Below are 27,794 nucleotides of genomic sequence, written 5' to 3' on the forward strand. Positions count from 1 at the left end.
ACATAAGCAGGGGCTGTGTGGCTCACTCGACAACATCGAGCTTCTGAAGTTCTGTCTCTGCATGTATTGGATTATGCTGACTGTTGGACTTAGTTGCACTTCCGATGAGGCATTTGGAAAAAAACCTTAACATTGAATAATAGGTTGTTTTGTAAACAGTGTACACTAAATAAACGGATAATATGGTTAGTAACATTTTAGGTACTTTTGATGTTTCTTACGTTTTGAAGTTTAGTGCCTCTTTTACAGTTTCTGGCAGTGGCTCGCCCTTTGTTTCTGGCAGAACTAAAAATGTCAACAATCCAGAAAACACTGCAAGAGCACCGATAAGCAGATAAGGACCAAAGAAACCGTGCAGTTTTACTGCAGAAACAACAAGATACTTAAAAGTAGTGTTTAAAATAGCTGTCTTGAACTGGATAATTTTTTGTTGTAATATAAGTAGTATAACAGGAGCTATATTTTGGTTCATACCTGAATGAACGAAGTAGGGTGATAATATTCCTCCAAGGCCAGTTACAATTGTTCCAACACTCATCAGACTATTTCTTGTCAATGTAGGAGCCACTTCAGTGGTGTGAATATACAGTATGTAAAACACTGCAAGGTTGCACATTTTTCCAAAGAGAGATGCAGCAAGTGTAAATGTGGCCATTGCTATTCATTTTTTAAAAATGTATCAAAAAGATAATCTATGTAAGTACATTAAAATGTAAATAATTGTTACATGTTTTTTATTATTTTTAAAAATTGACAAGATGAAAACATGTCAGTTTTAGTTTCGGTATATATGTAGTGTATTGTGGCATATGTTTTTTACTGAAGAACATTATTTTTGTCGACAGTTTAAAAGCATTATTTACCATTTCTTGATAAGCCAATCGATAGACAAGATAAACCTGTCATAATCATTAAACCTCCATGTGACAATGGCCTGCTAACATATTGCACAGCAAGATATGCTATCACCTCTCCTGGTAATTCAATTGCACCAAGCAGGACAGCATTGATGTACATGTTTCCACTGAGTGCCTGAACACTCATGGAGAAGCCAGTGTAAATAACATTTACTGTAAAGCTGTAACAAGGTTGGAAGTTGTGATCATGAAGGCATGGCAAATGACAACTTACAAAGAAAGGCATGAGACAAACACAATAGAAACCATACGGCAGCTGGTGACTATTTCTTTGAGCTGTTTAGTTTGAGAATCTGCTGCATTGCTTTTCGTTTGCTCTTCTTTAATTATTTTAGTCATTTCAATCTAAAAAGTCAATAGTTTTGTCAAAGTAAATCATGAAAAGGCACTCATTTACCATTTAAGATAAATGGAAAATAGTAGTTACCTTTAACAATGGCAATTGTGCCACATTTTTGTTGCACTTTGCTATGCTTCTAAGAATCTTTTCTGCTTCAGTATACCTTCTCTTTGCTATTAACCATCTTGGTGATTCTGGCATCAGCCTCAATCAAAACACAAATAAGTTTGTTTTTTGAATATTCATGTACGGATCTGTAATTAGACTACTGCCACATACTTTGAAATAATCTCAACAATTAGGCTACTTTTCTGTTGCTTCAAAGACTCACGATGATTGTAAAAAAAAACTGTCAATGATTGTTTCATTTATGTCTGGGAGTTAGTACTTACCAATACAGTGGAATGTATAGAAATCCGATGAGACCATTCACTCGCAGCAACCATCTCCAGTCAGCTAACAAGAAAACTAAACCAGGTGCAATAATGTAGCCCAATGAAAATGCAATGTATGAGCTGATCGAGATAAAATTTCGCTTTTCCGGTGTAGTGCATTCCGCCCCTAATGCAAACCAAATCGGGGTTTACTGTTTCCTGCCACAAAGCTACAAAATATGGTAAATAATTATACCAAGTATAAATGCTGATATGTAGTTGGCCATTTGTGAAAAGCCTGTGAGGAACATAAGAATTCCATATACTGCTGCACCATTTGAAAAACTACATAGAAATGTCACCACAAACTGAGCTAAAGTGAACACAAGAAAAACAGGTCTGCGACCAAACCTAAAAAAGTACAATTTATTTAAGTTTTTCATTTTATACTTGCAATTTTACAAAACCTTGTTGTATTATTAGCTTTAAAAGTGTTTATGTTTACTTACCAAAAGCAATAAACCATACTATTGTAAAATATATTTTTTTTAAAGATATATTTATTTTTAGTGTTTGTGAAGTTGCTCCACTGACCTGTCGGACATTGGTCCTGTTATTGTGGAGGAAAGCATTCCAAACATGAAAAGTGATGACATGAGTGGAACATACCATGATTTATCACAAAGATATTTAAACTGTAAACATTTGTGTGTATGATAAGTCCATTATTGGTGCACAGATGAATCATAAATTTATTTGATTTTAGTAAATTTTATGTGTGCAATTATTATCATACTTATACCTCCATCATAGGTGAATGGATTCCAAATGGGTTGTCGTAATCCCAACCACTTGGACAGTCAATCACAGACAAGTTAGAGGCATCTGTGATTGAAAATATTTTTACAGGTATTTTGTGTGTGTTAATATGCTAATTATTATTGGTCAAATGTTTTGAACACTGTTGTGCTCATCATCAGTGCTGCGAAATCAAAGAGTTCATAGCACTTTATGTGTATTGTTTATCAAACAAGCTACGTTTATTTCACATCAGTTTGGGATTATGTAGATTTACCTGATGAGGTCAAGTTTTCTAGGTTATCAACAGAAATGTTGTAGATTGTGCAATGACTTGTTGAGTTCGGCTCTTCACCGGGAGGATACAGAAGGGAGAGGTAAGATGAATTTATCGACGATGTCTAAAAATTTCTAGTGCCTTTTACCAAAGATTTAGCATTAAATAGGTATTTTTACATAAAACTTGTTATTTTAGCATGCATTGGTTGGTATTGGACAACAACATACGTTCAGTTTTTCTTCAATGTGTTGTAGAGAACATTTGTGTTCGGGTACGTAGTGAAGGAACACGATAGCTGTGAAGAGAATAGCGTTTGGAATGGCGCTCATAAAAACAACAACGAAAAGTTGGATCTGATATCGCCCAAACGAACCAACCACCTCCAACGCGTCGTCGTAAGTCATAATTACTTCCCGAGATCAAATTACGACTTCTTGGTTTTGCAGCTGGTTATAAATCATTTCATATTTCTTCAGTTCAGTAAATGCGTTTTAAGCCTATTCTTGGTTTTGAAATAAATCTTGGCATTTAGAGTGTTTTCGCAACGTTGTAATTTTAAGTGTTCAAAACAGCCACTGTAATCAAAGTATCACAAAGTGGATATTTTTGTGTCTGCTGCACTGATGTGACCTTATAGGTCGAAACAGTGTGTACTGTGTACACTGTCTAAAGCTCTCAAAACTGACTGAATAAACAAGTGAACGAACAACACGTGATGCGGTGAACACTAGAGTTTATAACATGCAACTAATATAAAACTACAATAAACTTTAACTTGTTAAAGCACGTCAATATTTTTCTTCCTTAAACGTCAAGGGAGTGTGACGTCGTTATTTTACCCGTGGGCGCCGCACAGTTTTTACACAAACCCAAAGACAAATGTACATTCTTGTCAATCTGAAAATCAACAGTCGAAACTTAATACGGGCTACACAACGTTTAAACTGAAACGTTGCATGTTTTTGGATGGCATTGTTGTGCTATAACCCCCAAAAGTGCGCACAGCCATGTACCATCTTTACGTAGAAATTTTTTTATTTAACGAGGTTGTTCCGCTTGATCGACGAAGCGTAGCCGTCCCCTCGTACCTGGTCTCATATGTACACAAAAACCTAATATTTGAGTTGGAACTCCTTGTTAACTTGCATTTAACACGCTGTGACTATACAGGTTTATATAAACGAGCAACACATATTTTACCTACATTTACCATTGCATTTGCACGTAAGATATTCGTCTGTTGTAACACCATGTAAATCAAACCTATATTCTGTCACCAGCTGGCCATAGCTGACTACATCTGTAGAATTAAGTCGATTAACCATTTTCCCAAAATAATAGGCTAAATAGGTCCATTGCATAACATGTATTCAGTAAACTCCAAGAAAATACTGGCAGACGATCAGCGTCGGTATAACCTTTTATTACAACCAGGTCTTGTGTAACACAACTATTTCACTTACAATTATCCCAGCTTGGCCCAACAAACACGACCAATCTACAAACAATTTCTGAGAAACTGTGCCTACAATTGCCTTGAGCAAAAATAAAGTGAAGTGTTGCTGACGATGCAACTGCACTCGCCTAACCTTTGCTGCTGACAGGACAAGAAACTTGCGGCTAATTCTCAAGCTTGTAGCAGCGTTAAAACTGCGGGCCGCTGAACAACATGTATGTCAGTTTTGTTTACTTCCCTTCGCTTTGTCTGCGTTAGAAGTGGGTCGGCGTCAAACCCGCTCTGAATCCTGTCAACATTAGCGTTTGAACAGAGGTTAATAAATACCTTCGTAAAAAGAGTAGAATATTTTTTAAAAGTACTGTGGTTATATTGTATGGAGAGTTTTATGTCGGTGATCGGCATTGTTTCCAAGTAAACTGGTGAAATTAATAAATTTGCCCATGTGCAGGATCATTGCATGTACATATCTTTGTATTTCGTAGTGCTATTCTGTTATTCCACCACAAGGTATGATCATCATATCTTACCGGCCGCCTACGTTGCCTACCTAACAAGTATTAGCAGCACGCGTTCAATTGTTTTTCGCGTTGTTTTCAAGTACATATGTCAGCAGGACTTACTACCTACTGAAATAAATCTTTTGCCATGGAATTCAAATACCTTCTTTTGGAGTATGTTTTATAATCTTTTGTGAAATTAATCCGAGCTAAAATATGAATGAAATATATGTCAAATTGATGAACGGTTTGTCGGGCAACATTAATTTTCTTGCCGAATTCAGTACATATTTATGTAGAGGTGCGTTTCTGTGCTGAAGTTCATATGCTGAACTTTCAAAACTCTACATTAAATAAGTCAGTTAGACACGGGTCGTACAATCCGCGGCCAGCATGCCGCACGGCACATCAGCATATAAAAATAATAATAAAACATCAGATCAAAGATTATAATTGTCATCAACTAAAGAAAATGCAAGTCGAGTTTTAACATAAATGCTACTTCCTTGTTTAGTGTCTGGTATGATTATATATCAAACCCACTGTTAACCAAAGTGGGCGTGAAACTGCCCTGCAACCTACTCAAACATAATCATTGATTAAGATATAAACAGTAGACAGACTGAATACGAGTCAAACGTAGAATGGCATTCAAGATGAAGTTGCTTGTTGGTTTACTTCTGTCATATTGTGCAGTTTACAGTAAGTGTGCTACAGAGTTGATATTCTTACGTATGGTTTTGTTTGTTACGCTTTGCGTTTTATGTTTGGCCCATCTTACTTTGCTACGAAAAACATTAATTGTTAAGTTACTGGTTGTGGACCTGATACACCAATTGCATTTAAAAGCTGCCAAAAAAAACAATTAACATTTTGAATTTAATTATTCAGTACAATCAATATAAACTTATCTAAGAAACTTATGTCATTCAATATTTTACAGAGAGCATTGCAACCGAATGCAAAGAACGTGTTTACGTTTTATCCGCCAACACTGATAAACGTACTTGGGATGATGCAAACACACAATGTGTTAACAATGGTGGAACTCTAGCAAGTATCCCGGATGCTAAAACAGATGATTATCTCAGGGTTGAAGCTGGAAAGTTGTGGGGTAGTGGAAATATTTGTAAGTAATATTGCCCTGATGTCAGAAATGTTATGATCTGATTTGTTCACGACATTATTACTTTGAACAGATGCTTATCTGGGAAGTAAAGGAGGAACTAATGATCTATCGTTACAATGGCCGGACGGAAGTGTTTTCGCAACACGTCAGACAACGGGAGCAGGTAAAAATGTTGTAAATATTGTTCAAGCAAACATCTTGTAACTTAAATCTGTAAAATACTGAAATTGAATTTAATGATGTAGAAAAAATAAAATTTATTTTTCGTTTTGTTTGCCTTTCCAGTAAAAAATAACGTCATGAAATGCAAAACTTTCTTGAGGCTATATCGATAGATAGGAAATCACGAGTAGGCTATACTCAACAAAGCATCTGATTATAGATGCGGTTTGGACAAGTGTTGGATATCCACATTGGAACAGTCACAGCATAGGAACCGGTTTGTGTCTTCAACTCACAAGGGAGTCAAACGTGTGGAAATGGCATGCTGGTGGTTGCACTTGGGCTTCTCATTACATTTGTGAAAATAAAAGTAAGTCAATGACTGGTCGTTTTGCTCAAAATAAACTGAAAAATATCTTTTAATCCTTTAATACAAAAGCACTTAAGCACCTCTTGCACCAAAAAATACTTACACATGAAAAACCTTTGATTAGCCAAAACAGTTTCTCTTACCACACGAATAATTTCTACAATTTAGGTACGCGGGTTATCGCATTTGCCGCAACAAGTTACACGGCAAGTATTGGGAGTTCAATCACAATAAGTGGGACAATATCCGGTTTTCATATTGAACCTCTTAACATCACAGCAATTTACAACAACAACATGAGGGTGTTACTCGCAACTAACTATGTTGGTAACGATTTCACTTACACGATAAACAGTGTGAGTGAATCGCACATTGGCAACATACAAATTGAAATTGTTGGAAGTGCTTGTAATACCCTGGTAAGTGTGGAGTTGCAGAGAAGAGGTGAGGAAATATATGATATATGTCAAAATAAATCACTAAAATCCACTTTTTCTTTAAGACTCTCTTCATCTTACCATTGATAAAAGTATGATTGTGGCAAGTTACTCAACAACGCAACAAATTACATGTAGAGCAGATGGATATCCAAATCCATCAGTCCGTTGGTTCAGGTATGCTTTGTCATTTCTTTAACTCTCCATGTAGGGATGGGCAATATAGAATAATACACTATTCTAGAACATTCTAGAATAGTTAAATCGAATCCAGAATACCGAATTCTATTCTGTTTTAGCTTGTGCACTGAAGCACAATAAACATAAAAGATTTTTTTACATGACTCCAACAACAAAGCACAATCAAAGAATAAATTTATTGCACTGTAATATATTTAGGCTCTATACGTGCTGGTCTGCCTAGCGACAACGTAATTTTGTGGCTGTCATACCTGCACGTCACAACCGCAGCAGAAGATTGACGAAAAAGATACGCACTGTATTTACTCGATTGTAAGCCGCGGTTTATAAAGTTGTTTAAGCTAACGTTTGTGAAGCATACAATGGAGGGCGGCTTACATTATTTAATGTCACGCCGATATTTTGTCTGCGGTTCTGAGTTTCAATGAAAATCACCTTTAACTCGCTCTGCCGTACCAATACGTTTTATCAAACACAGTTATCAGTGTACGTGACAATTTTAAAGGACAGGTTTGTTAACAATTATTGTCGGACACCAAAGTTTGCCTTAAACATTTACGTGCGGCTTACATTCGAGGGCGACTTATATTGATTTTTTAACACCGTCGCATGCGGGTTACAATCGAGTAAATACGGAAAGTTACCGTATAGAATATAAATAACGAAACGTATTATTCGGTTTGAAGACAATTTGGATTCGGATAGTTTAAGATTCGAATCCTTCGGATTCGCTATTCTGAATTGCCCATCCCTATCTCCATGCCACTTGTTAATTCAGTGGTTCTAGATTTGCCGTTGTCAAAATTTAGAACATTACATTCCTTCAGTTACAAGATTCCAGTGCAGCCGCTAGAAATCTACTGTTTAAGGAATATCTTTGTTCATTGCGCTAGCATGCAAATATTTAAAAAACTAAAATAGTTTAAATTAGAAAGAATCGCTACAAACTATCACATTATTGCAGGAATGGTGGTTTACTGACAACAGCTGCTATAAATATTTACCAAACCACATCTCAACTAAACTCCTACGCTGGACAATCAACGCTTTACGTCACACTACGTAACATTGCTGAATCAGGAAGTTACGTTTGTGAAGCTACAAACTGGAATGGAGGCTGGGATAAGACGAAAACATTACAAGTTAAAGGTTGTCTCGACAATCTATCTTAATGTTTTTAAAACGCCGGTTTGTGGCAAGGTTTTGGGCAAAGACTTTGAAATTTTTACCGGGCCTCTATATATTCGTTTCTTTGAATGGATATCTTCTGCTACGGGTGCATACTATTGCCTCTATTGAGTTATATTTTTTACTAATGTGTTCAATACTTCACATTTTAGTTTAGATTTTATAAATCGCCGTTTATGGTTGTATAAATTAGTTCATATGCATGTATGCACTTATATATCAAATCATGTTTATTTTCGCGAAAAAAAGCAACAACGCGGATGAACATTATACAAACAAATGAAATGGCATGGGCACCGATAAAACCATAAAGGTTATCGAGTCACGCGCCCATAATCCATAATATAACCGTGATATGTAACATTAGTCCCAGCCAACATATCGACCAGTCAATCCAGTGTCAACGTTAACTTTGGTCAACAATATTCTGTCAGTTGCATTTCTTTTGGATTTCCCAGACCAACTGTTACATGGACGAGGTATGAACACATTTAAATCATCTTTCGTTACACATATTTATTTGTTTCACTTTCACTATTTTGTTGCTAGAAACAACGCACAAGTTTCCGGGAATTCAGCTTCTGCTGTATATCAGAATACTGCAACTAACCAAGGGTTTAAATATCAATCAACGTTATATATGACTATGAATGACGTCATATTGTCTGGTGAATACAAATGTACAGCAAGTAACGATGTTGGAACCACTTTCACATTTTTGACTGTTTATAGTAAGTGATGATGAATTTTCGGACTATGACACAAATTAAATGAGTAAAACATTACCTGCGTGGTGTTGCCAAAGATTTTTCCAACAACACGTTGACGTTGATATAGTTTAATGCTTGATTCAAAAACATTTTTAGGATAAAAAAGTAAATACAGATTGTAAATAAGTGACCGTACCTACTCCGTAGACCGAAAATTCTGCACAAGTAATCTGTTTCAGTGCCAGCAAATATATCCGTGACCAAAAATTCTGTAAACTTACAACACGGAGAAAAGCAAACAGTTGATTGCACTTCGTATGGGAATCCCAAACCTATTGTCACGTGGTACAGGTATGCAAGATATTTTTACAATTGCAGTAACTTTAAAAAGCACAAAGCGAAACAATGATTTTGGCCTTAAGTACATTAAAGTTTAGTTTGAATGGTTTTTTACAACATACCGCAAACATGTTTAGGTACAAGTATGCCTTTTTCAAAAAAATCAGTGAAGAAAAATTTTTGAAGTTAAACACATTTATGGTGGTTGATCTGCTACTTTGCTTACTTTTCAACGCACATTCAGTATACAAGTTGTTCCATAAATCCACGTACTGGTCAGCCCTCATCCCTAACGGGAAGTAGGGCGACGCACACAAATGAATTATATTTTACCGACGATTTCGCTTGTGTGCTTTCGTTTCTATATTATTTGGAGGCATTTCTGATGTACATTCGTGCACTTTCATACTTGCTTCCTTAATCTTTATTGAAAATCACGTTTACTTGGCATTATTTTGTCAAACAGTGACTCCTATACTGAATTCTTTATTATTTCCTTGAATTTTTTTTTTCTGTGACGAATAAACGAAAAACACTGTTGGTTGTTATAGATCTGCTTCCCCAATTATTTACACTGGAAGTTCTTCGATTTATCAACAAGTCTTACAAGGAACTTACCATCAAACAAACAGGCTTCACTTGACAATATCTGATGTAACGCAAAGTGGAATATACCAATGTCGTGTGACCGGAAGTGATAAAACAAAAGAGTTGAACGTGAATGGTGAGAAGAGTGTTTTGTTGTTCGTTTGGATCTTAACTAACTGTTGTCCTTGAAACGCAGTAAAACCGAATATTTCACTTACAACTTCGGAATTGCTTGTTGAGAATTCACAACAATATCAAGTTTATTGCATTTCGTACGGATTTCCCAAACCAACAGTTGTTTGGAAAAGGTAAGATGTTATAAACTGCCAAACAGAAATTTCAAAATTGTTTTCCAAGTCGTAAATTTTTGCCAAATACGTTTGTTTCTGTTGTTATCACACAATACGTTATCATAAAAAATGTAAATTATTGTGTCGATTTAAAGCAGAGATGAAAACAAAGTCGGGGGTTCCCCATCCGAACCTATTTACACAAGTTTAAGTGAGGGCCAATTTTCCCAATTAGCTCGGCTTCATTTAACTATTGATGACGTCATGCAATCAGGTTCTTATGTTTGTCACACGACAAATGGGAATGGCGATGAAAATAGCTTGCAGCTTCATATTAAAGGTAAAGACACCTTCGATGTATAAATTTAACCACTATAAAAACTTTGTTTGGTGATTGCTGCGTAGGCGTATAGATATATAAACGTTACCAGCATCCAAATAAATTTTATCAACAAATTTTGAAACTTTGCTGCTAGGTAATTACAAGTGATACTTCTTTAGTTGCAGCAAATATCTCACTTACACAGACTACCAAGATTGCAAAAAATCTAGACTCTTTTTCTGTCACCTGTATAGCCTATGGTTTTCCTTTGCCAAGCAGCAATTGGATGAGGTAACTATAATTTGTCTGTTGTTTTTTGGTGACATTTTTACGTTACTTCTAAATCCTGTTCCAAACAAATTCATTAAATATCACATACGTTTCACAGAAATGGTGTCTTGGTAAGTTCCTCATCTACAAACTCTATTTACCAAATAACAACAACCAGTGGTGAATTCAAATCAACTTCTCAACTTCATTTTAAATTCAACAACATCGAGGAAGCTGGAGAATACAAATGTGTGGCTTCAAACTTTGAAAATACAACAGCTCTTTTCGTAGTTCTTGGTGAGAAAAATGCATTAAAGTTAGTTTGTGTTCATGCCACAATTCATGTGTGTTTCAGTGAAAGCAAACATATCACTGTCCGCAAACGAGGTGACCATTCCTGAAAACACTTCCACCAGCATTACTTGCACTTCATTCGGGTTTTACACCCCAAACGTTTACTGGACACGGTAACTTGTTATACCTAGAATACCTGACGGCTACACGCAGTTTCTCTTTGCAGTGATTTGATTAACATTTCAACCGAGACATCAACCGGAATTCATCAACAAATATCTCAGATTGGTAATTTTCAAACTACAAGTAAACTGTATTTCCGCCGATCTAATCTCAACGATTTTGGTGAATATGTTTGTCACACCAACAATTCTGTGGTTAACACTTTCACTCAAGCAACAGCCAGAGGTATTATTATTTATTACTATTGCCCTCTCGGAGTATATTTCTTTTATATGCTTTTGTTACCCACAGTTGGTCCATATTTTATTTCTTCAACATTTCCAACAAGTTTTAGCCAATCACAAACTTACACGTGTACATTTGCTGGAATTCCACCACCCACTGTTTATTGGAAGATCAACGACCAAATTACCGACCATCAAACAAAAACACCAACAAAAATTGCAAACTTCCAACAAAATAATCAGACAGTGTCTCATTTGGTTATCTCCAGTTCTGTGATATTTGGTCAAAACTCTCTGGTAACATGTTGGTCAAACAATTCCGTTTCTTCAGCAAAGGAAAGAGCAATGAACTTCAATTCAGGTACCGCTGTCTTTTTGTTTTTCGGACATTTCATTAAATTGTGTTTGGTTGCAGACTTAAGCAGGTACATGGGTACGTATTTTGCCAGTTCCAATACAAAATTCAACTGCAGTTCGGCATCTGGTTTCTGTCACAATGCTGGTGGATTTTTGCCATCTGTTGAATTCTTCAACAACTCCAAACTTCCGTCCATCACAGAAGCATGGATTCAAGGTGCGTGGTGAACTAATGTGTTTTTGTGCGCATTAACACGCCGCATTCTGTAACTCAGTGATTCCCAACCTTTTTGTGGTTGCATACCACTTGAAGGTAAACAAAGTAATCTAGGGCATGAAGTAATAAACATTCAAAGAACACTTACGATTTTTTTGAATTCGAATTATATCCGGAGAGATGCTCGCGCACCACCGGTTGAGAAACACTGATATAAACGCAACTTGAAGCCAAAAACCAGTAATTTCACAGAAACAAATACGACAACAGCAGATTTTCCCAAATGCCGTTTCTACAATGCGTCATCCAATATCATTATTGGTAGTTCTTGCACAGAACAACGTCATTACATTTGTTTATATTCAGGTAAACTTCGCTTAATTAAACAATGGCAAGGTATTGTAATCAACAAAATCCATTGACAGCTTTAAAAATCTCACAAACGAGCAAATGTTACAACGACCGGGTGACAGTTCAATGGGAAGATCTGACCAAATACAATGGATCGATAACTTACCTTGTAAGAGCAATGAACGAAAGTCACTCAATCAATGTCAGCAATGTTTTCACCCAACTTTCAACAAGCAACCACATCTACACAACCACAATCGATCATCTGAAACCAGATATCTCATATAATATATCGGTAAATACATGTGTCTATCATATAAAGTGGAGTTTGAAAATAAACTTTACATTCAGGTTCAAATGTTTTCGTACTTATGGCGTCTTGATGTCCCTACCGCTTCCGCGATGACGTCGAATATATTTCGTGACGTCACAGGTCAAATGTCATTGGTTGATGGTGTATGTCGAATCAAAATTATTCTACCGAGAAATCTAACCGACCTTGTAAAAAACGTAAAGGTACAATGCTAAATATGATAAAACCTTTCAAAACTATTTCCGTAAAGATTTTCTGAAAACTAAAAATAGGTTGTGACCACCAGGTATTATAATGAATTATGAAACTGACGTTCTAAAGGTGTATATTTGTTGTTTTTCACCTGAAGAAGGTCAGTTTCATAAGATTTTCTTTTCCATTTATTTGAATAATTAAACATGTCAGATTAATATGAAAATAGGATTTGGTATCCGGTAAAACTTAAATACATACTGTGTGTATATTATACACTTTCTAACACAAAGACTTTCGGTTCAGCTGCGATTTGCTTCGGTTGAAATTGAGGAAATTGCCGATCCACAAATTAACTGGAACGAACTTGTGTTTTCACCAAATACGTCATTAAAACACAATATTGTGATTGGTGGAAATCAACAACTCATTGCCCGGTTTCAACCAATCACAGAGTTTTGTTTCAACACAATTTATGACGTCAATGGAGAATGTAAAGTGGAGCTTGACAAAGGTATGTTAAGATTTTACGTCAGTCACCATCGTTCCATATCTATAAATTGAATTTCTTACTCAATCCAGTTAACGCTATGCTTGTTTGCTAAACGTCATTCGAATAAGTCACAAATGCTGAGTTTGTTGGACAACAACGGTTATGTAGTAATATGTGCAAGTATAAATTAGCAAAACATACTATTATGGCTCTACGCTCAACTTAAGAGTGAATCAAAACAAACCTAAGAAAATAATTTTAGTTAATATTAGTGTTGTGTTTGTTGTTGTTTCTCTTTGTAACTAGCGAAGATAAAGATGGGACTATATATCCAACCTATGGCCAATGATAATTTGTAGTGATACACCTGCGTATTGTTTGAAGCAATGGTTTAAGCTAGGTCAGATTATTTTGTGTTGTAATGCATTTTGTTTTAGCAACGATGTCAACACCGTCCGCCACCTCTACAATTACTGGTACAACAATATCTGGAATTCTCCTCGTCATTCTCATTGCGGCAGCCTTGTTTTACAAGTAAGAACTTTTCTTGCTACACATGTTTTTTTAAATACAATCCCCCGATTGACCATTCTATCGTACTAACTGTTACTTTATTTATTGCGTTTGCATCAGACGTCGAAATACTCGTAAGAATTCTTCGCCGAGACCAAGGAAGCGAGTCAAGGATGGAAGTAAGTTTGTTCGTTTTTGCTTTTTTCGTCTTCACATACCAACCATATATTTAAACAGTAGCAAATTTATAAATAAAACTCTTATTTCAATCCACTAGATGGTGATCGTGTGCAAGAACAAAGTACTCAGATATTAAAACGTAACATTAAAGATTTTTGCACCAAGAAGGGACATAAAGTGCTGCAAGCCCAGTATAAGGTTTATGAACTGTCTATGTTGTTATGTTTTTGTGAGGAAAATCATTTGACGAATGTGTGTCGTCTTTTTTGCAGAAAATCATGAGCCAGCAATCAAGTAATTTGTTCAGTTCCAAGACTGGAATGATGAAAGAAAATTTAACAAAAAATCGCTACAAGAATATTATCCCATGTAAGTAACAACAATTTGTGCCAAATGCATGCAGAATGAAGTTCCTTATTAACAATGTTTTGTATTTTATGTATTTTTAGACGATCACAACCGAGTGATACTTGGCGGAGGTGATGGAATTGGAGATTATTACATTAATGCTTCCTTCATTAAAGTTCGTGACACGAACAAGTGGATTGCAACTCAAGGACCAACACAAAACACTATGGATGATTTTTGGTCAATGGTTTTTGACCAAAATGTTCGTGTGATTGTGATGCTTACTGATGTCTATGAAGACGGCAAGGTTTCATAGAGCATTTATTTGTGGTTTGATTTGTGACGTAATAATACAGAATACGTTAATAGTTCAAGTGCGCCCTCTACTGGCCTAAAAACGTTGGACAATCTCTTAGCTTTTCACGGATAAATGTAAAGTTTGTTGACGTCATCAACAAAGGATTTTATCTGATCAGGAAGATTGCTATTGAGGATGCGAACAGCACGTATTTATCAGTGAGTAGTATGTGATATTTGTGATCGCAAATTAAGTTTTAACATCTTACGCAGGGGCAACGCCATGTGACGCAATATAACTTCACAGCTTGGCCCGACCACGAAGTTCCACAAACTACCACCGCCTTTCTCAGATTTTCAATGGAAGTTAAAACGCACTTGGCCAAGCTTCAAAGATCCTTGAATATTGAAGTTCCTACAATTGTTCATTGCTGGTAATCAAACACAGAAACCACAAAGTTGAGCATTACGAACTTTAGCATATTGTGCTTGTTTTATTGGCAGTGACGGTGCAGGAAGAACAGGAACGTTTATTGGTTTCGATAATTTATTGGATGAATTGAGTGAAACTGGTTCTGTTGATGTTTTCAAAGCAGTTTGTAACATGAGGCAGCAAAGAATGGAAATGGTGCAAACCCCAGTGAGTATTTGTTAGGTTTCTTTAACTTTCCTGTTTTACTGGTCTACGTTTTAGGAACAGTACGTCTTTCTTCACAAACTTCTTGCTGAAACTTTGGTTTTCGATGAAAGTGAATCAGAATCTGGTCATGTTAACTATGAAAATATAAACAGTGGAAGGTCAAACTGTCTGTTACTTAGTTGTGTGATTATCTATTTTGACACATGTTCACGCAGATTTTCTTCCGGGAACGATATTCCAAATGATTCCGACGATTTGGATCGTATCTCTGATGATGCAATCGTTTCCATGGCAACAGTACCAAGATCCACATGTGTGTTATGTAAGGTCATCACTTTACCACAGAGCTGCATAGCATTTTATCTAATCTGAACTGTTTCAGATATGAATGTGCAAACACCAATGGACACACGGGATATTGGTTAGATGTAGATGATGATGAAATATATATTCATGCTCTAATATATAATTACTGTCACATAATCCAAAAATGAATGTTAACCACAAACGAAAACGTGAATATTGTCCAAACATTCCCGTGGCGAAAATCGAATCATGTGAATTTTTGAATCATTTTTTATGAAATTGAAAAACAGAGCAAACGCCCTATGTTTTGAAATGTTTTGAAAGGTTTTCCAAATGTCTGGTTTAATTGCAGCCCGGTGATGTAACGTCACTGTACTTTTATTTGATTTTGATGCTGTATTACTGTATTGGAGTGATATTGAGTTCAACAAACAAATGTATTCATGAAATCAGCGTTGGGGTGGGAATAGACGCCAGAATAACATTAGTCAGTTATAAAGTTACATCTTCAGGTTATCGCGCAGCTATTAAACTAACATTTTCGTTTGTCTTAAACACATGACCTGCTTTTATGAATATGGAGTTTTTCCAGAAAGATACACTTGGTCTGATCAGGTTCTTCAATCTAAAATTTGTCTATGCGAGGGCAATTATACTTGTCAGAATATTCGCCCAACTCGTGTTTTGACCTCTTTCTGGTATTTAATGACATTCTGGTTCCCTCCGATGTACATACCATCGTCATTTCTCGACATCGAATGCACAAGACTTTGTTACTTCCGTTTTTAATCAAGTTAAATGCTTTGAAGCGGTCTGTGGGGCGTAAGTCCCCTTTGAGCTGATGATAATCTCACATTAAAACCAGCTATTTCTACAACCGGGAAGAACTGATACGTCTCTCTTCGAAGCCAAATGATTTTTGGCCAACCCTTAAAAGAAAAAAATGTGGCGGTACGAACTGAGCCAGCGCGAACTAGGCGGCACTAGGGTATGGAGCTTGAAGGGGTCGCAACATTTCCCTGGTTCGTAGAAAGGTTCGACCCTCATATGGCATCATGTTTTACTTTCTGTTTTTTTATCAAAAAACACTAAACTATTTTAATCACAATTTTCGTAAATTACTTATGCGTACGTTTAGCTATAAATAACGCTGAGCTATTTGACAGAAATAGCATGTTGAGCATAGTAATGATCGATATGTGTAGTAGGCTAAATGCATTGTTAGCATCCTATAACAGTACGGACAACCAACGGCACTTATCAGCTGTAGATTGGGTTGTGGACTTGTCACACTAATTTTAACTTGACAAATACTATATTATTATTTTCGCAAAAGAGCCATAATAATCAATGGAAGCTGCAGACAGGTGTACACCTCGTTTGGTACCCAATGCATCGACGACCGAAAAGTACCACAAACTGGAAATCTGTGTGCCTGCTAGTCTACCAGCTAGCCCTGTGCAACAGTCAAGCAGCTGCACTTATGAATCGAAACAATGTGTACACCTTAGTATCGACAGCGGATTCGGAGATCCGTAAAGTATTGTTTTGCTGAAATTTTGGTGATTTTTGTGTGCTTTGCCTGTGAATTCATACACTACAAGACTACATAAATGGCATGTTAATCACAATCGAGAAAATCAATAATGTTTGATGGTTGAGTATTGTTCAGTGTTATTGCATTGCAGTTACTGTACTTCCTTGTATAGTGTTTGGCATCACGTATCCAAGCTGTTTGCCAATGTAGGCGTGAATATGTAATGGAACCTACTCATAACCATTCTTACAGTAAGAATATATTGGAACACAGCGGTACCAGGTTAATAGAGTATAGCATAGGCAGTGCATCAATTACAAAATGAAGTTGTTGGTCATTTTATGCTTGTTGTATTTCACAGTTTGCGGTGAGTCGATTTTCTATCTGGTAAAACATGTGATGATGTCATGCGTTTACCGGTATTTACGCAATTCATTTTGATGTTTTGTAACAACCTGCAGAAGGAGAAATTCCCCTTTGTATGTATAAGACCAGTATATACGTGCCATTGTTACGCAATACACAAATGCAATAGTGTTGTGCATGACATCGATTATCGTCAATTGGAAGCGCATGAGAAAGTTCTGTTCTGAGTTTATGTCAAAACCAATGTCTACAACCAAATCTAAATCACTTGGTTATTGCTAAAAGAGCACGTAAAGTTGTTTGACTCCCTGTTTTTAACAGAAAGCAGTGCAACCGAATGCAAGGGACGTGTTTACATTTTATCCGCCTACAGTGATAAACGCACTTGGGATGATGCAAACACACGATGTGTTAACAATGGTGGAACCCTAGCAAGTATTCCGGATGCTAAAACAGATGATTATCTCAAGGTTGAAGCTGGAAAGATGTGGAGAAGTTTTAATATTTGTAAGCAATATTGCCCCGATGTTAGAAATGTTATAATCTTATTTATTCACGACATTATCACTTTGAGCAGATGTTTTTCTGGGAAGTAAACGAAGAGCAAATGATCTATCGTTACAATGGCCGGACGGAAGTGTTTTTGCAACACGTCAGACAACGTCGTCATGTAAAACCATGTTGTACATAATATCCAAGCAAATACCTTATACTTTGAAGCTATAAAATTGATCAATTGAATTGAAGCATGTAGATAAAAAGGAAACTTATTTTTCTGTATGTATGCTGTAAAATCCTTTTGGTGTTAAACTTGAGGTGTCGTACTTTTTCACGACGGTATGTATTTTGTGTCTCATATACTATTCGCATGGAAAAGAATGTCCAAACGCCAGACTGCAACGCAGACAGCCGAGAGCAGAAAAAACAATTTACGCTTTAACATTAACTAGCACTTAACTATACTTAACCTAAACTAGCACGATATGGTAAATAATTCAGCTTGGTAATTACTAGATCGTAGCACAATGCGAAATATCTGTTGGTAAAATCAAGCATTCTAAGCAAGACTTTGGATTATTAGATGGGCTGTGGACAAGTGTTGGATATCCATTGGAATAGGCACGCCATTGGAAGTGGTTCGTGCCTTCAACTAACCAGGGAATCAAACACGTGGAAATGGCCTCTTGGTGGTTGCACTTCAGCTCTTAATTACATGTGCGAAAATAAAAGTAAGTCAATAACCGATCGTTTTACCTGTAGGCCACGATGAAATATTTTATTTGTTTAAATGTAATGTTTGGGGCTTTGATAAAAATTCGCACGTGACGTAACGAGACAGTCGGACACAATTGCTAAAAGAAATCTGAGGTGCGTAAGATTTGGGAATAACATTGTTGCTTATGAACAAAAACTTACTTTATAAAATATATTTAATTGTGTAAGATCTGAGAATATCAATTACAACTGCAACGATAATTTCTATCTGGTTAAAGCCGAAAATTGCACAACTCCTTATATTCAGGGAACCGGATAATCACATTTGCTAAAACAAGTTACATGGCAAGTATTGGGAGCTTAGTCACAATAAGCGGAACAATATCTGGATTTCACGTTGAACCTCTTAACGTCACAGCAATTTACAACAACAACATGAGGGTGTTATTCGCAACTAACTATGTTGGTAGCGATTTCACTTACACGATAAACAGTGTAAGTGAAATGCACATTGGCAACATACAAATTGAGTTTGTTGGAAGTGTTTGTAACACCCTGGCAAGTGTGGAATTACAGAGATTAAGTAAGGAAATAAACGATATGTATCAAATAAATTACTAAAATCCACTTTTTCCCTATTCATCTGACAGCCGGTTTAAGTGTGATTGTTGCGAGTATTTCAAAAGCGCAACAAGTTACATGTAGAGCAGACGGATATCCAAATCCATCAGTCCGTTGGTTCAGGTTAGTTTTTAAAAACATTGCATCCCCACAATTCTGCATACCTCTTGATTTCAATCACATATGGTCAGTAGTATTTATGCATTTCATACCTCCTGATAGAGTCTGCTGCATAACAGCCGGTTATACTTTACCAAAGGTGCAGTATTCAGCAATAAAACATGTCTGGAAGCATCAGTAACAATTTATTTAAAGTAGTACATAAGTTTGACTAATGCAGTATTTCATACATATGTTACGAATTCATCCAGTCGATGTTTGTTAATACTTTGTAGCAATCTTATATCTGGCGACACGACAAAAATTCTTAGCGCCAGAGTTTATTATAAAAGTTAGGTTATATGTACCTGGCCTGTAGTTTTAGCGTAACGTTTACGTACATGTGCTGCACTGCTATTAATATTATATTGTTGGACATATTTTTACAAAATTTTTCTAACCATGGAAAATTTGATTCACAAACGTCAATGGCCAAACCAAATCTCACATTATTGCAGGAATGGTAGTTTACTGACAACAGCTGCTACAAATATTTACCAATCAATTTTGTTAATGTGTTCTATTACATTTTAGTCCAGATTTTTTGAATCGCCGCGCCGTTATAGCTGTTTTAAAGCGTTCCCGGTCGGCGAGTGCAAAGTAGTTAATATATATGTACTTATATAACACTGATATGTAATATTAGTTCCAGCGAACATATCAACCAGCCATTCCAGTGTCAACGTAAAGTTTGGCCAACAATCTTCTGTCAGTTGCATTTCTTTTGGATTTCCCAGACCAACTGTTACATGGACGAGGTATGAACTCGTTTAAACTTCGTTACAAACTAGAATTTGTTTCACTTCCGCTATGTTGTTCCTAGAAACAATGAACAAGTTTCCGGGAACTCAGCTTCTCCTGTATATCAGAATCCTGTAATTAACTCGGGGTTTAAATATCAATCAACTTTATATATCACTATGAATGACGTCACATTGTCCGGTGAATACAAATGTACAGCAAGTAACGATGTGGGAACCACTTCCTCATTTTTAATTGCTTATAGTAAGAGATGATGAATTTTCTGACTTTGACACCAATTAAATGGCTAAAAACTACTTGCGTGGTGTTTACCTAAAGATTCTTTATTCCAACAACACGTTGCCGTTAATATAGGCAAATACTTATTTTATAGCAATAAATAAATATATTCAGATTAGATCAGAATATTAGAGCTATGATCGCCAAATATAAAGGGTCTGGGCAGTGGGGCGATCCCGCCTTGCTATGCGTATGCATGGTATTACTTCTGCGTTGTCTGATTACGGTGGTGGAGATCCTCTACGCATGTGAATGTCGCCTGACAAGTTGTGCGCTTGCGCACCAGTGTACCTTGGCCACAATATACCCCGTGAAGCCACTGAGCTCCTGTAGCTCAGTTGGTAGAGCGTTGGGCCTGGTTAGCCCAGGGTCGTGAGTTCAAACCTCACCGAGCTTGATTTTTCAGATCTCGCTCCGACTTGTTGGGAAAAGTGGCTGATCCAGCTTGGCTGCAATGCCTTGGCTGCGAAGCCTGTGAACCTTATATTCAGATTATAAATCATTGACCGTGCCTACTTCGTGGACACTCATGGTAGCACAAGCATTTTTTTTTAAATTTACGTGATATTTCAGTGCCAGCAAATATATCCGCAACGAAAACGTCTGTAAACTTACAACCCGGAGAAAAGCAAACAGTTGATTGCACTTCGTATGGAAATCCAAAACCTGTTGTCACGTGGTACAGGTATGCAAACTATTTACACAATTGCGATAATTCAAAAATACAAAGTAAAAAAATGATTTTGACGTCGACTCCATTAAACTTTAATTTAAATGGTTATTAGAACATATTGCAAACATGTTGGTTGTTATAGATCTGCTTCACCAATTACATCTAGTGGAAGTTCTTCAATTCGTCAACAAGTTTTACAAGGAACTTACCATCAAACAAACAGACTTCACTTGACAATATCTGATGTAACGCAAAGTGGAATATTCCAATGTCGTGTGACCGGAAGTGATAAAACAAGAGAGTTGGACGTGAATGGTGAGACGAGTTATGTTGTTCGTTACGATCTTAACTAACAGTTGTCGCTGTAACGCAGTTAAACCGAATATTTCACTTACAACTTCAGAATTACATGTTAAGAATTCACAGCAGTATCAAGTTGATTGCATTTCATACGGATTTCTTAAACCGACCGTTGTTTGGAAAAGGTAAGATGATGCGACTGTTGTGAAACAGGCGATTAAAAAATAAAAAAAAATTGTATTTACACCTTATTAAATATAATGTTTGAGCAGAGATGGAAATGGAATCGGTGGTTCCCCATCCGAACCTATTTACACAAGTTTAAGTGAGGGCCAATTTTTCCAATCAGCTCGGCTTCATCTATCTATTGATGACGTCGTGCAAACTGGTTCTTACGTTTGTCACACGACAAATGGGATTGGCGGCGAAAATAGCTTGCAGCTTCAGGTCAAAGGTAAAACAAGTTTGGATTTGATTTTAACTTTTCATGATCATAATAAGACATTTTGAACTGACAACACTTCACTGCAAATTAAACAAATAGGTTTTTGAATTTAAAATTTACAATTACATGTGTTCCATTGCAACAGTATTTGAATTTATGCAAACGTGAAATAAACGATCCTTAATTTAGTTGCAGCAAATATCTCCCTTACACAGACGACCAAGGTTGCAAAAATTTTTGATGTTTTTACTGACACCTGTGTTTCGTATGGTTATCCATTGCCAAGAACTAACTGGATGAGGTAAGTCTTAAAAATTTGATTGGGATTTTAACGAAAGCGACTATTTTTCTGTACTTCTGAAAAATGTATCAAAAAACGACTATATTAATTTATATTTTACAGAAATGGTGTATTAGTAAGTTCCTCATCTACAAACTCTATTTACCAAATAACAACAACCAGTGGTAAATTCAAATCAACTTCTCAACTTTATTTTAAATTCAACAACATCGAGGAAGCTGGAGAACACAAATGTGTGGCTTCAAACTTTAAAACGACAACAGCTCTTTTCGTAGTTCTTGGTGAGAAAAAATGCGTTAGCGTCAGTTTGTATTCATGTCACAGTTCGAGTGTGTTTCAGTGAAAGGCAACATATCACTGTCAGCAAACGAGGTGACGATTCGTGAAAATACTTCCACCTGCATTACTTGCACTTCATTTGGGTTTTACACCCCAAAGGTTTACTGGACACGGTAACTTGTTATATCCTAAGATACCTGACAGCTACACGCAGTACCTTTTTGTAGGAATTTGATAAACGTTTCAACCGATTCATCAACCGGAATATATCAACAAATTTCTCAGATTAGTAATTTTCAAACTACAAGTAAACTGTATTTCCGCCAATCTAATCTCAACGATTTTGGTGAATATTTTTGTCACACCAGCAATCCTGTTGGTATCACTAACCTTCAAGCAACGGCAAGAGGTATTCTTTTTTAATTCTATTGCCATCTCGAAGCACATTTATTTTATATGCTTTTGTTACCCACAGTTGGTCCGTATTTTATTTCTTCAACATCGCCAACAAATTTCAGCCAATCACAAACTTACACGTGTACATTTGCTGGGATTCCACCACCCACTGTTTTTTGGAAGATCAACGACCGAATTATCGTCCATCAAACAAAAACACAAACAAAAATTACAAACCACGAACAACATAATCAGACACAGTCTCACTTGGTTATCTCAAGTTCTTTGATATTTGGGCAAAATTCTCTGGTAACATGTTGGTCAAACAATTTCATTTCTTCGGCAAAAGAAAGAGCAATGACATTTAATTTAGGTACCGCTGTCTTTTTGTTGTTCGGACTTTACATTATATTTTTTTTTCGATGCAGACTTAGGCAGGTACATGGGTACGTATTATGCAAGTTCCAATACAAAATTCAACTACATTTCGGCATTTGGTTTTTGTCACAATGCTGGTGGATTTTTGCCATCTGTTGAATTCTTCAACAACTCCAAACTTCCGTCCATCACAGAAGCATGGATTCAAGGTGGTTATAAAACTAATGTGTATTTTGTGTGTAAGAACACGCCGCATCCTGTATAAACGCGACTTCAAAACCGAAATAAAATAATTTTACAGAAATAAACATTACAACAGCAAATGATCCCAAATGCCGTTTTTACGATGCGTCAACCAATAAAATCGTTGATAGTTCTTGCACAAAACAACGTTATTATGTGTGTATATATTCAGGTAAACTTCGCATAATTAAGCATAATTAAACAATGACAAGGTATTGTTATCAACAAAATCCATAACCAGCTTTAAAAATCTTACAAACGAGCAAATGTTACAACGACCGGGTCACAGTTGAATGGGAAGATCTGACCAAATACAATGGATCGATAACTTACCTTGTAAGAGCAATGAACGAAAGTCACTCAATTAATGACAGTAAAGTTTTCATCCAACCTTCAACAAGCAACCACATCTACACGAGCACAATCGATCATCTGAAACCAGATATCTCAAATAATATATCGGTAACAAGTGGTGTCTATCATATTAAAGGGGAGTTTATATTTTAAAAATAATTTTTCGCATTCAGGTTCAAATGTTTCCGTACTTGTGGCGTCTTGATGTTCCTACAGCTTCCGCGATGACGTCAAATATATTTCGTGACGTCATTGGTCAAATGTCATTGGTTGAAGGCGTGTGTCGAATCAAAATTATTCTACCGAGAAATCTAACCGACCTTGTCACAAAAGTGAAGGTACAATGCTAAATATGATAAAACCTTTCAAAAATATTTCGTAAAGATTTTCTTTTCCATTTATTTGAATTATTAAACATGTCAGTTTAATATAAAAATAGGATTTGGTATCCAGTAAAACTTAAATATATGCTGTGTGTATATTATAACGCAAAGACGGTTTTCAGCTGCGTTTTGCGTTGGTTGAAATTGAGGAAATTGCGGATCCACAAACTAACTGGAGCGAACTTGTTGTTTCACCAAATACGTCATTACAACACAATGTTGTGATTGGTGGAAATCAACAACTCATTGCCCGGTTTCAACCAATCACAGAATTTTGTTTCAACACAATTTATGACGTCATTGGAGAATGTAAAGTGGAGCTTGGCAAAGGTATGTTAAGATTTTACGTCAGTCACCATCGTTCCATATCTATAAATCGAATTTCTTACACAACTCAGTTAACGCTATGTTTGATTGCTAAACGTCATTCGAATAAGTCACAAATGCCTAATTTGTTAGACAACAACGGTTATGTGGTAATATGTGCATGGGTAAACTAGCGGAGCATTCTTATTATCATCTACTATTGTGGTTCTACGCTTAACTTAGGGTAATCAAAACAACCCGGAGATAATAAATACCAGTTAATATTAGTGTTGTGTTTGTTGTTGTTGTGTTTTCGCTGTAACTACCGAAGATAAATATAAAACTATATATCCAACCTATGGCCAATGATAATTTGTAGTGATACACCTGCTTATTGTTTGAAGCAATGGTTTAAGCTAGGTCAGATTATTTTTTGTTGTATGCGATTTTTTTTAGCAACGATGTCGACACCGTTCGCCACCTCTGCAATTACTGGTACAATAATATCTGGAATTCTCCTCGTAATTCTCATTGTGACAGCCTTGTTTTACAAGTAAGAGCTTTTCTTGCTACATAGATTTTTTTAAGTACAATCCGCTAATTGGCAACTATAGTGTTCTAACTGTTTGTGGTTACATCAGACGTCGAAATGCTCGTAGGAATTCTTCCCCGAGAACAAGGAAACGAGTCAAGGATGGAAGTAAGTTTGTTCGTTTTTGTTTTTTCGTTTTCACATACTAACCATAAATTTAAACAGTAGCAATTAACATTTTGTTGTTAACACTCTCATTTCAATTGCATCCGCTAGGTGGTGATCGTGTGCAAGAAGAAAGTACTCAGATACTGAAACGTAACATCGATGATTTTTGCAACAAGAAGGGAAATAAAGTGCTGCATGCCCAGTATAAGGTTTTTGAACTGATGTCTGTGTTGTTATGTTTCGGTTATGAAAATCATTTGACGAATTTGTGTCGTCCTTTTCCAAAACTCAGCCAGCAATCGAGTAATTTGTTTAGTTCCAAAACTGGAGCGATGGAAAAAAATTCAACCAAAAATCGCTACAAAAATATAATCCCATGTAAGTAAATACAATTTGTACAAAATGCAAGCATAATAAAGTTCCTTATTAACAATGTTTTGTATTTAATTTATACTTAGACGATCACAACAGGGTGATACTTGGCGGAGGTGATGGCAGTGGAGATTATTACATTAATGCTTCCTTCATTAAAGTTCGTGACACATTTGGAGAATTTTTTTTTTGACTTCAAAATTTTTTTTTCCCTGCGGTTAATTGTTTTGTAATATTTTAGGGTTTAAATAAGGTGATGGAAATGGAGATTATTACATTAATGCTTCCTTTATTGAAGTTCGTGACACATCTGGAAAAATTGACAAACAAAGAGATATAAAATCTACCTTTGGTTGTAACAACGATAATTTAAAGCGTCAGTTTTGAAATATTTTAGGGTTTCAATCAATCGAACAAGTGGATTGCAACTCAAGGACCAACACAAAACACTATGGATGATTTTTGGTCAATGGTTTTTGACCAAAATGTTTGTGTGATTGTGATGCTTACTGGTGTCTATGAAAATGGCAAGGTTTCGTTGCACATTTATTTGTGGTTTGTTTTGTGACGTAATAATACTCAATGCATTATTAGTCCAAGTGCGCCCTCTACTGGCCAGACAACGTTGGACAATCCCGAAACTTTTCACGGATAAATGTTAAGTTTGTTGACGTCATCAACAAAGGATTTTTTCTTATCAGGAAGATTGCTATTGAGAATGCGAATAACACATATTTATCAGTGAGTACTATGTGATATTTGTGATTTCAAATCACGTTTTAATATCTTACACAGGGGCAACGCCATGTGACGCAATTTCAATTTATTGCTTGGCCCGACCACGGAGTTCCACAAACGACCACTGCTTTGCTTAGGTTTACAAAAGAAGTCAAAACGCACATAGACGAAGTGCAGAGAACGTTGAATGGTAGCGTGCCTATTATTGTACATTGCAGGTAACATAATGGAAGTTTGGAAACAATTAAACTAATAATTCACCTTCGTTGTTCGTAGTGATGGTGCTGGAAGAACAGGAACGTTTATTGGTTTCGATAATTTATTGGATGAATTAAGTGAAACTGGTTCGGTTGATGTGTTTAAGACAGTTTGTAATATGAGGCAGCAAAGAATGGAAATGGTGCAAACTCAAGTGAGTAAATGTTGCTGAAGTGCACAATAATTGTCCCTTGTAAAAGGTTGATTATATTTCAGGAGGAATATATATTTCTGCACAAACTTCTTGCTGATGTTGTGACTCTAAATGAGACTGATCCAGATCAAGAATGTCGTCAAGATCTACAGTTGTTTAATGCATATTTACGTACTTCGGTCGTATGACTTGTTATATTTTGTAGATATGAGGACGACAGTAGCAACGACGACGATAATGACGTAAATCCAGTGTACAATAATGTGGAAATTACATCGATGAAGATCAAAAGTCCACCATCTGTTTTATGTGAATATACATGATTTTAGAGGAAACAAAAATAGAATGAAGATGAAAATGTGGCGTTCCAAGAACGAAAATGTTTTACTTTTAATTTTAGCTTTGTACAAAATAATTCCGCACCATGCAGGAATGTGTTGTTAGTTACTCCTTTGCATTTTTGGGGGGCTGATCGTTGGTACTTATCAGTTGGCATTAAGTTTCTACTTCTGTCGTGAAAATTTCCGATTTGTTTTTATTACTATCCACATTACATCACTGATTTCGCGAGTATGAAGCTAACTGATAAAGCGATTTCATTTTTGATGGATCAATAATTCTTGTTTAAGTAAATGCCGCTTCTATTTAGGCCTACTGACTATTATTTTGCTTGATTGCTGTAAATGTGAGTTACTGTAACAATCTTTTTTCAAAAATAATAACAAATAGTGTTTTTACAGTAATTTATCTACAAAAGTACCTAATGGTTATGAAACCCTATTGCTATATTTCTGATCATATTCTAGGAAACAACGGGTTTTTTACCCGCTACATAATATATGTCACTGATTCACGAAGTTTTGGTTCTTTCGCTCAGTATCAATATTTTTCGGTCGATATAAACAGGAAACCATCATATTTGCGATTTTTCCGTTCAAATATATTTCAAAGGATCTTTTTCGTCGACTGCGTATATATAGTTTTGTTGTAGTTTCG

General features: G+C 36.1%; 4 protein-coding genes across 4 annotated transcripts; 3 read left to right on the forward strand and 1 right to left on the reverse strand.

The window, feature by feature from the left end:
- On the reverse strand, positions 1–3,113 carry LOC145910303 (organic cation/carnitine transporter 2-like). Its single transcript, XM_082997376.1, has 12 exons — positions 2,937–3,113; positions 2,707–2,830; positions 2,434–2,516; positions 2,226–2,326; positions 1,888–2,042; positions 1,650–1,818; positions 1,345–1,462; positions 1,132–1,262; positions 864–1,078; positions 475–657; positions 222–363; positions 1–125 (listed from the first exon to the last, which is right to left on the reverse strand). Exons 1-12 carry the CDS (start codon positions 3,111–3,113, stop codon positions 23–25), a joined length of 1,701 nt encoding a protein of 566 aa, XP_082853502.1. The 3' UTR covers positions 1–22.
- LOC145912130 (uncharacterized) lies at positions 2,965–27,121 on the forward strand. Its single transcript, XM_082999546.1, has 36 exons — positions 2,965–3,104; positions 4,184–4,393; positions 5,613–5,794; positions 5,865–5,957; positions 6,177–6,326; positions 6,495–6,770; positions 6,829–6,940; positions 7,929–8,113; positions 8,520–8,631; positions 8,702–8,883; positions 9,102–9,213; positions 9,753–9,925; positions 9,986–10,097; positions 10,238–10,419; positions 10,581–10,692; positions 10,790–10,968; positions 11,027–11,138; positions 11,192–11,373; positions 11,440–11,733; positions 11,788–11,946; positions 12,199–12,312; positions 12,372–12,592; positions 12,649–12,813; positions 13,109–13,316; positions 13,733–13,829; positions 13,929–13,987; positions 14,086–14,186; positions 14,261–14,357; positions 25,735–25,764; positions 25,902–25,945; positions 26,046–26,180; positions 26,243–26,389; positions 26,444–26,604; positions 26,663–26,798; positions 26,861–26,949; positions 27,004–27,121. Exons 2-36 carry the CDS (start codon positions 4,383–4,385, stop codon positions 27,119–27,121), a joined length of 4,842 nt encoding a protein of 1,613 aa, XP_082855672.1. The 5' UTR covers positions 2,965–3,104; positions 4,184–4,382.
- LOC145910642 (tyrosine-protein phosphatase non-receptor type 9-like) lies at positions 14,563–15,799 on the forward strand. Its single transcript, XM_082997831.1, has 7 exons — positions 14,563–14,643; positions 14,706–14,852; positions 14,907–15,067; positions 15,138–15,273; positions 15,328–15,431; positions 15,489–15,595; positions 15,656–15,799. The coding sequence occupies exons 1-7, from the start codon at positions 14,563–14,565 to the stop codon at positions 15,697–15,699; spliced, it is 780 nt and encodes a 259-aa protein (XP_082853957.1). The 3' UTR covers positions 15,700–15,799.
- On the forward strand, positions 23,794–25,662 carry LOC145910643 (uncharacterized). Its single transcript, XM_082997833.1, has 6 exons — positions 23,794–23,995; positions 24,061–24,225; positions 24,393–24,600; positions 25,033–25,129; positions 25,218–25,276; positions 25,385–25,662. Exons 1-6 carry the CDS (start codon positions 23,879–23,881, stop codon positions 25,660–25,662), a joined length of 924 nt encoding a protein of 307 aa, XP_082853959.1. The 5' UTR covers positions 23,794–23,878.
- Positions 27,122–27,794: the final 673 nt, after the last annotated feature.

The sequence above is a fragment of the Ascidia mentula genome, chromosome 8, assembly GCF_947561715.1.
Source record: "Ascidia mentula chromosome 8, kaAscMent1.1, whole genome shotgun sequence".
Taxonomy (NCBI): domain Eukaryota; kingdom Metazoa; phylum Chordata; class Ascidiacea; order Phlebobranchia; family Ascidiidae; genus Ascidia; species Ascidia mentula.

Excerpts from the sequence above, each read along its gene's own strand:
- LOC145910303 (XM_082997376.1), bottom strand. The coding sequence starts at position 3,113 with ATGACTTACGACGACGCGTTGGAGGTGGTTGGTTCGTTTGGGCGATAT. Across the intron at positions 2,043-2,225 it reads ACAGGACCAATGTCCGACAG|GTTTGGTCGCAGACCTGTTT; the intron begins GTCAGTGGAGCA and ends GTACTTTTTTAG. Across the intron at positions 126-221 it reads GAGGCACTAAACTTCAAAAC|GTTTTTTTCCAAATGCCTCA; the intron begins GTAAGAAACATC and ends TTCAATGTTAAG.
- LOC145912130 (XM_082999546.1), top strand. Across the intron at positions 8,632-8,701 it reads CCAACTGTTACATGGACGAG|AAACAACGCACAAGTTTCCG; the intron begins GTATGAACACAT and ends TTTTGTTGCTAG. Across the intron at positions 10,969-11,026 it reads AGCTCTTTTCGTAGTTCTTG|TGAAAGCAAACATATCACTG; the intron begins GTGAGAAAAATG and ends TGTGTGTTTCAG.
- LOC145910642 (XM_082997831.1), top strand. The coding sequence starts at position 14,563 with ATGGATGATTTTTGGTCAATGGTTTTTGACCAAAATGTTCGTGTGATT. Across the intron at positions 15,274-15,327 it reads TGGAAATGGTGCAAACCCCA|GAACAGTACGTCTTTCTTCA; the intron begins GTGAGTATTTGT and ends TCTACGTTTTAG. Across the intron at positions 15,596-15,655 it reads AAGATCCACATGTGTGTTAT|ATATGAATGTGCAAACACCA; the intron begins GTAAGGTCATCA and ends GAACTGTTTCAG.
- LOC145910643 (XM_082997833.1), top strand. The coding sequence starts at position 23,879 with ATGAACGAAAGTCACTCAATTAATGACAGTAAAGTTTTCATCCAACCT. Across the intron at positions 24,226-24,392 it reads ACCTTGTCACAAAAGTGAAG|CTGCGTTTTGCGTTGGTTGA; the intron begins GTACAATGCTAA and ends GACGGTTTTCAG. Across the intron at positions 25,277-25,384 it reads GAAACGAGTCAAGGATGGAA|GTGGTGATCGTGTGCAAGAA; the intron begins GTAAGTTTGTTC and ends TGCATCCGCTAG.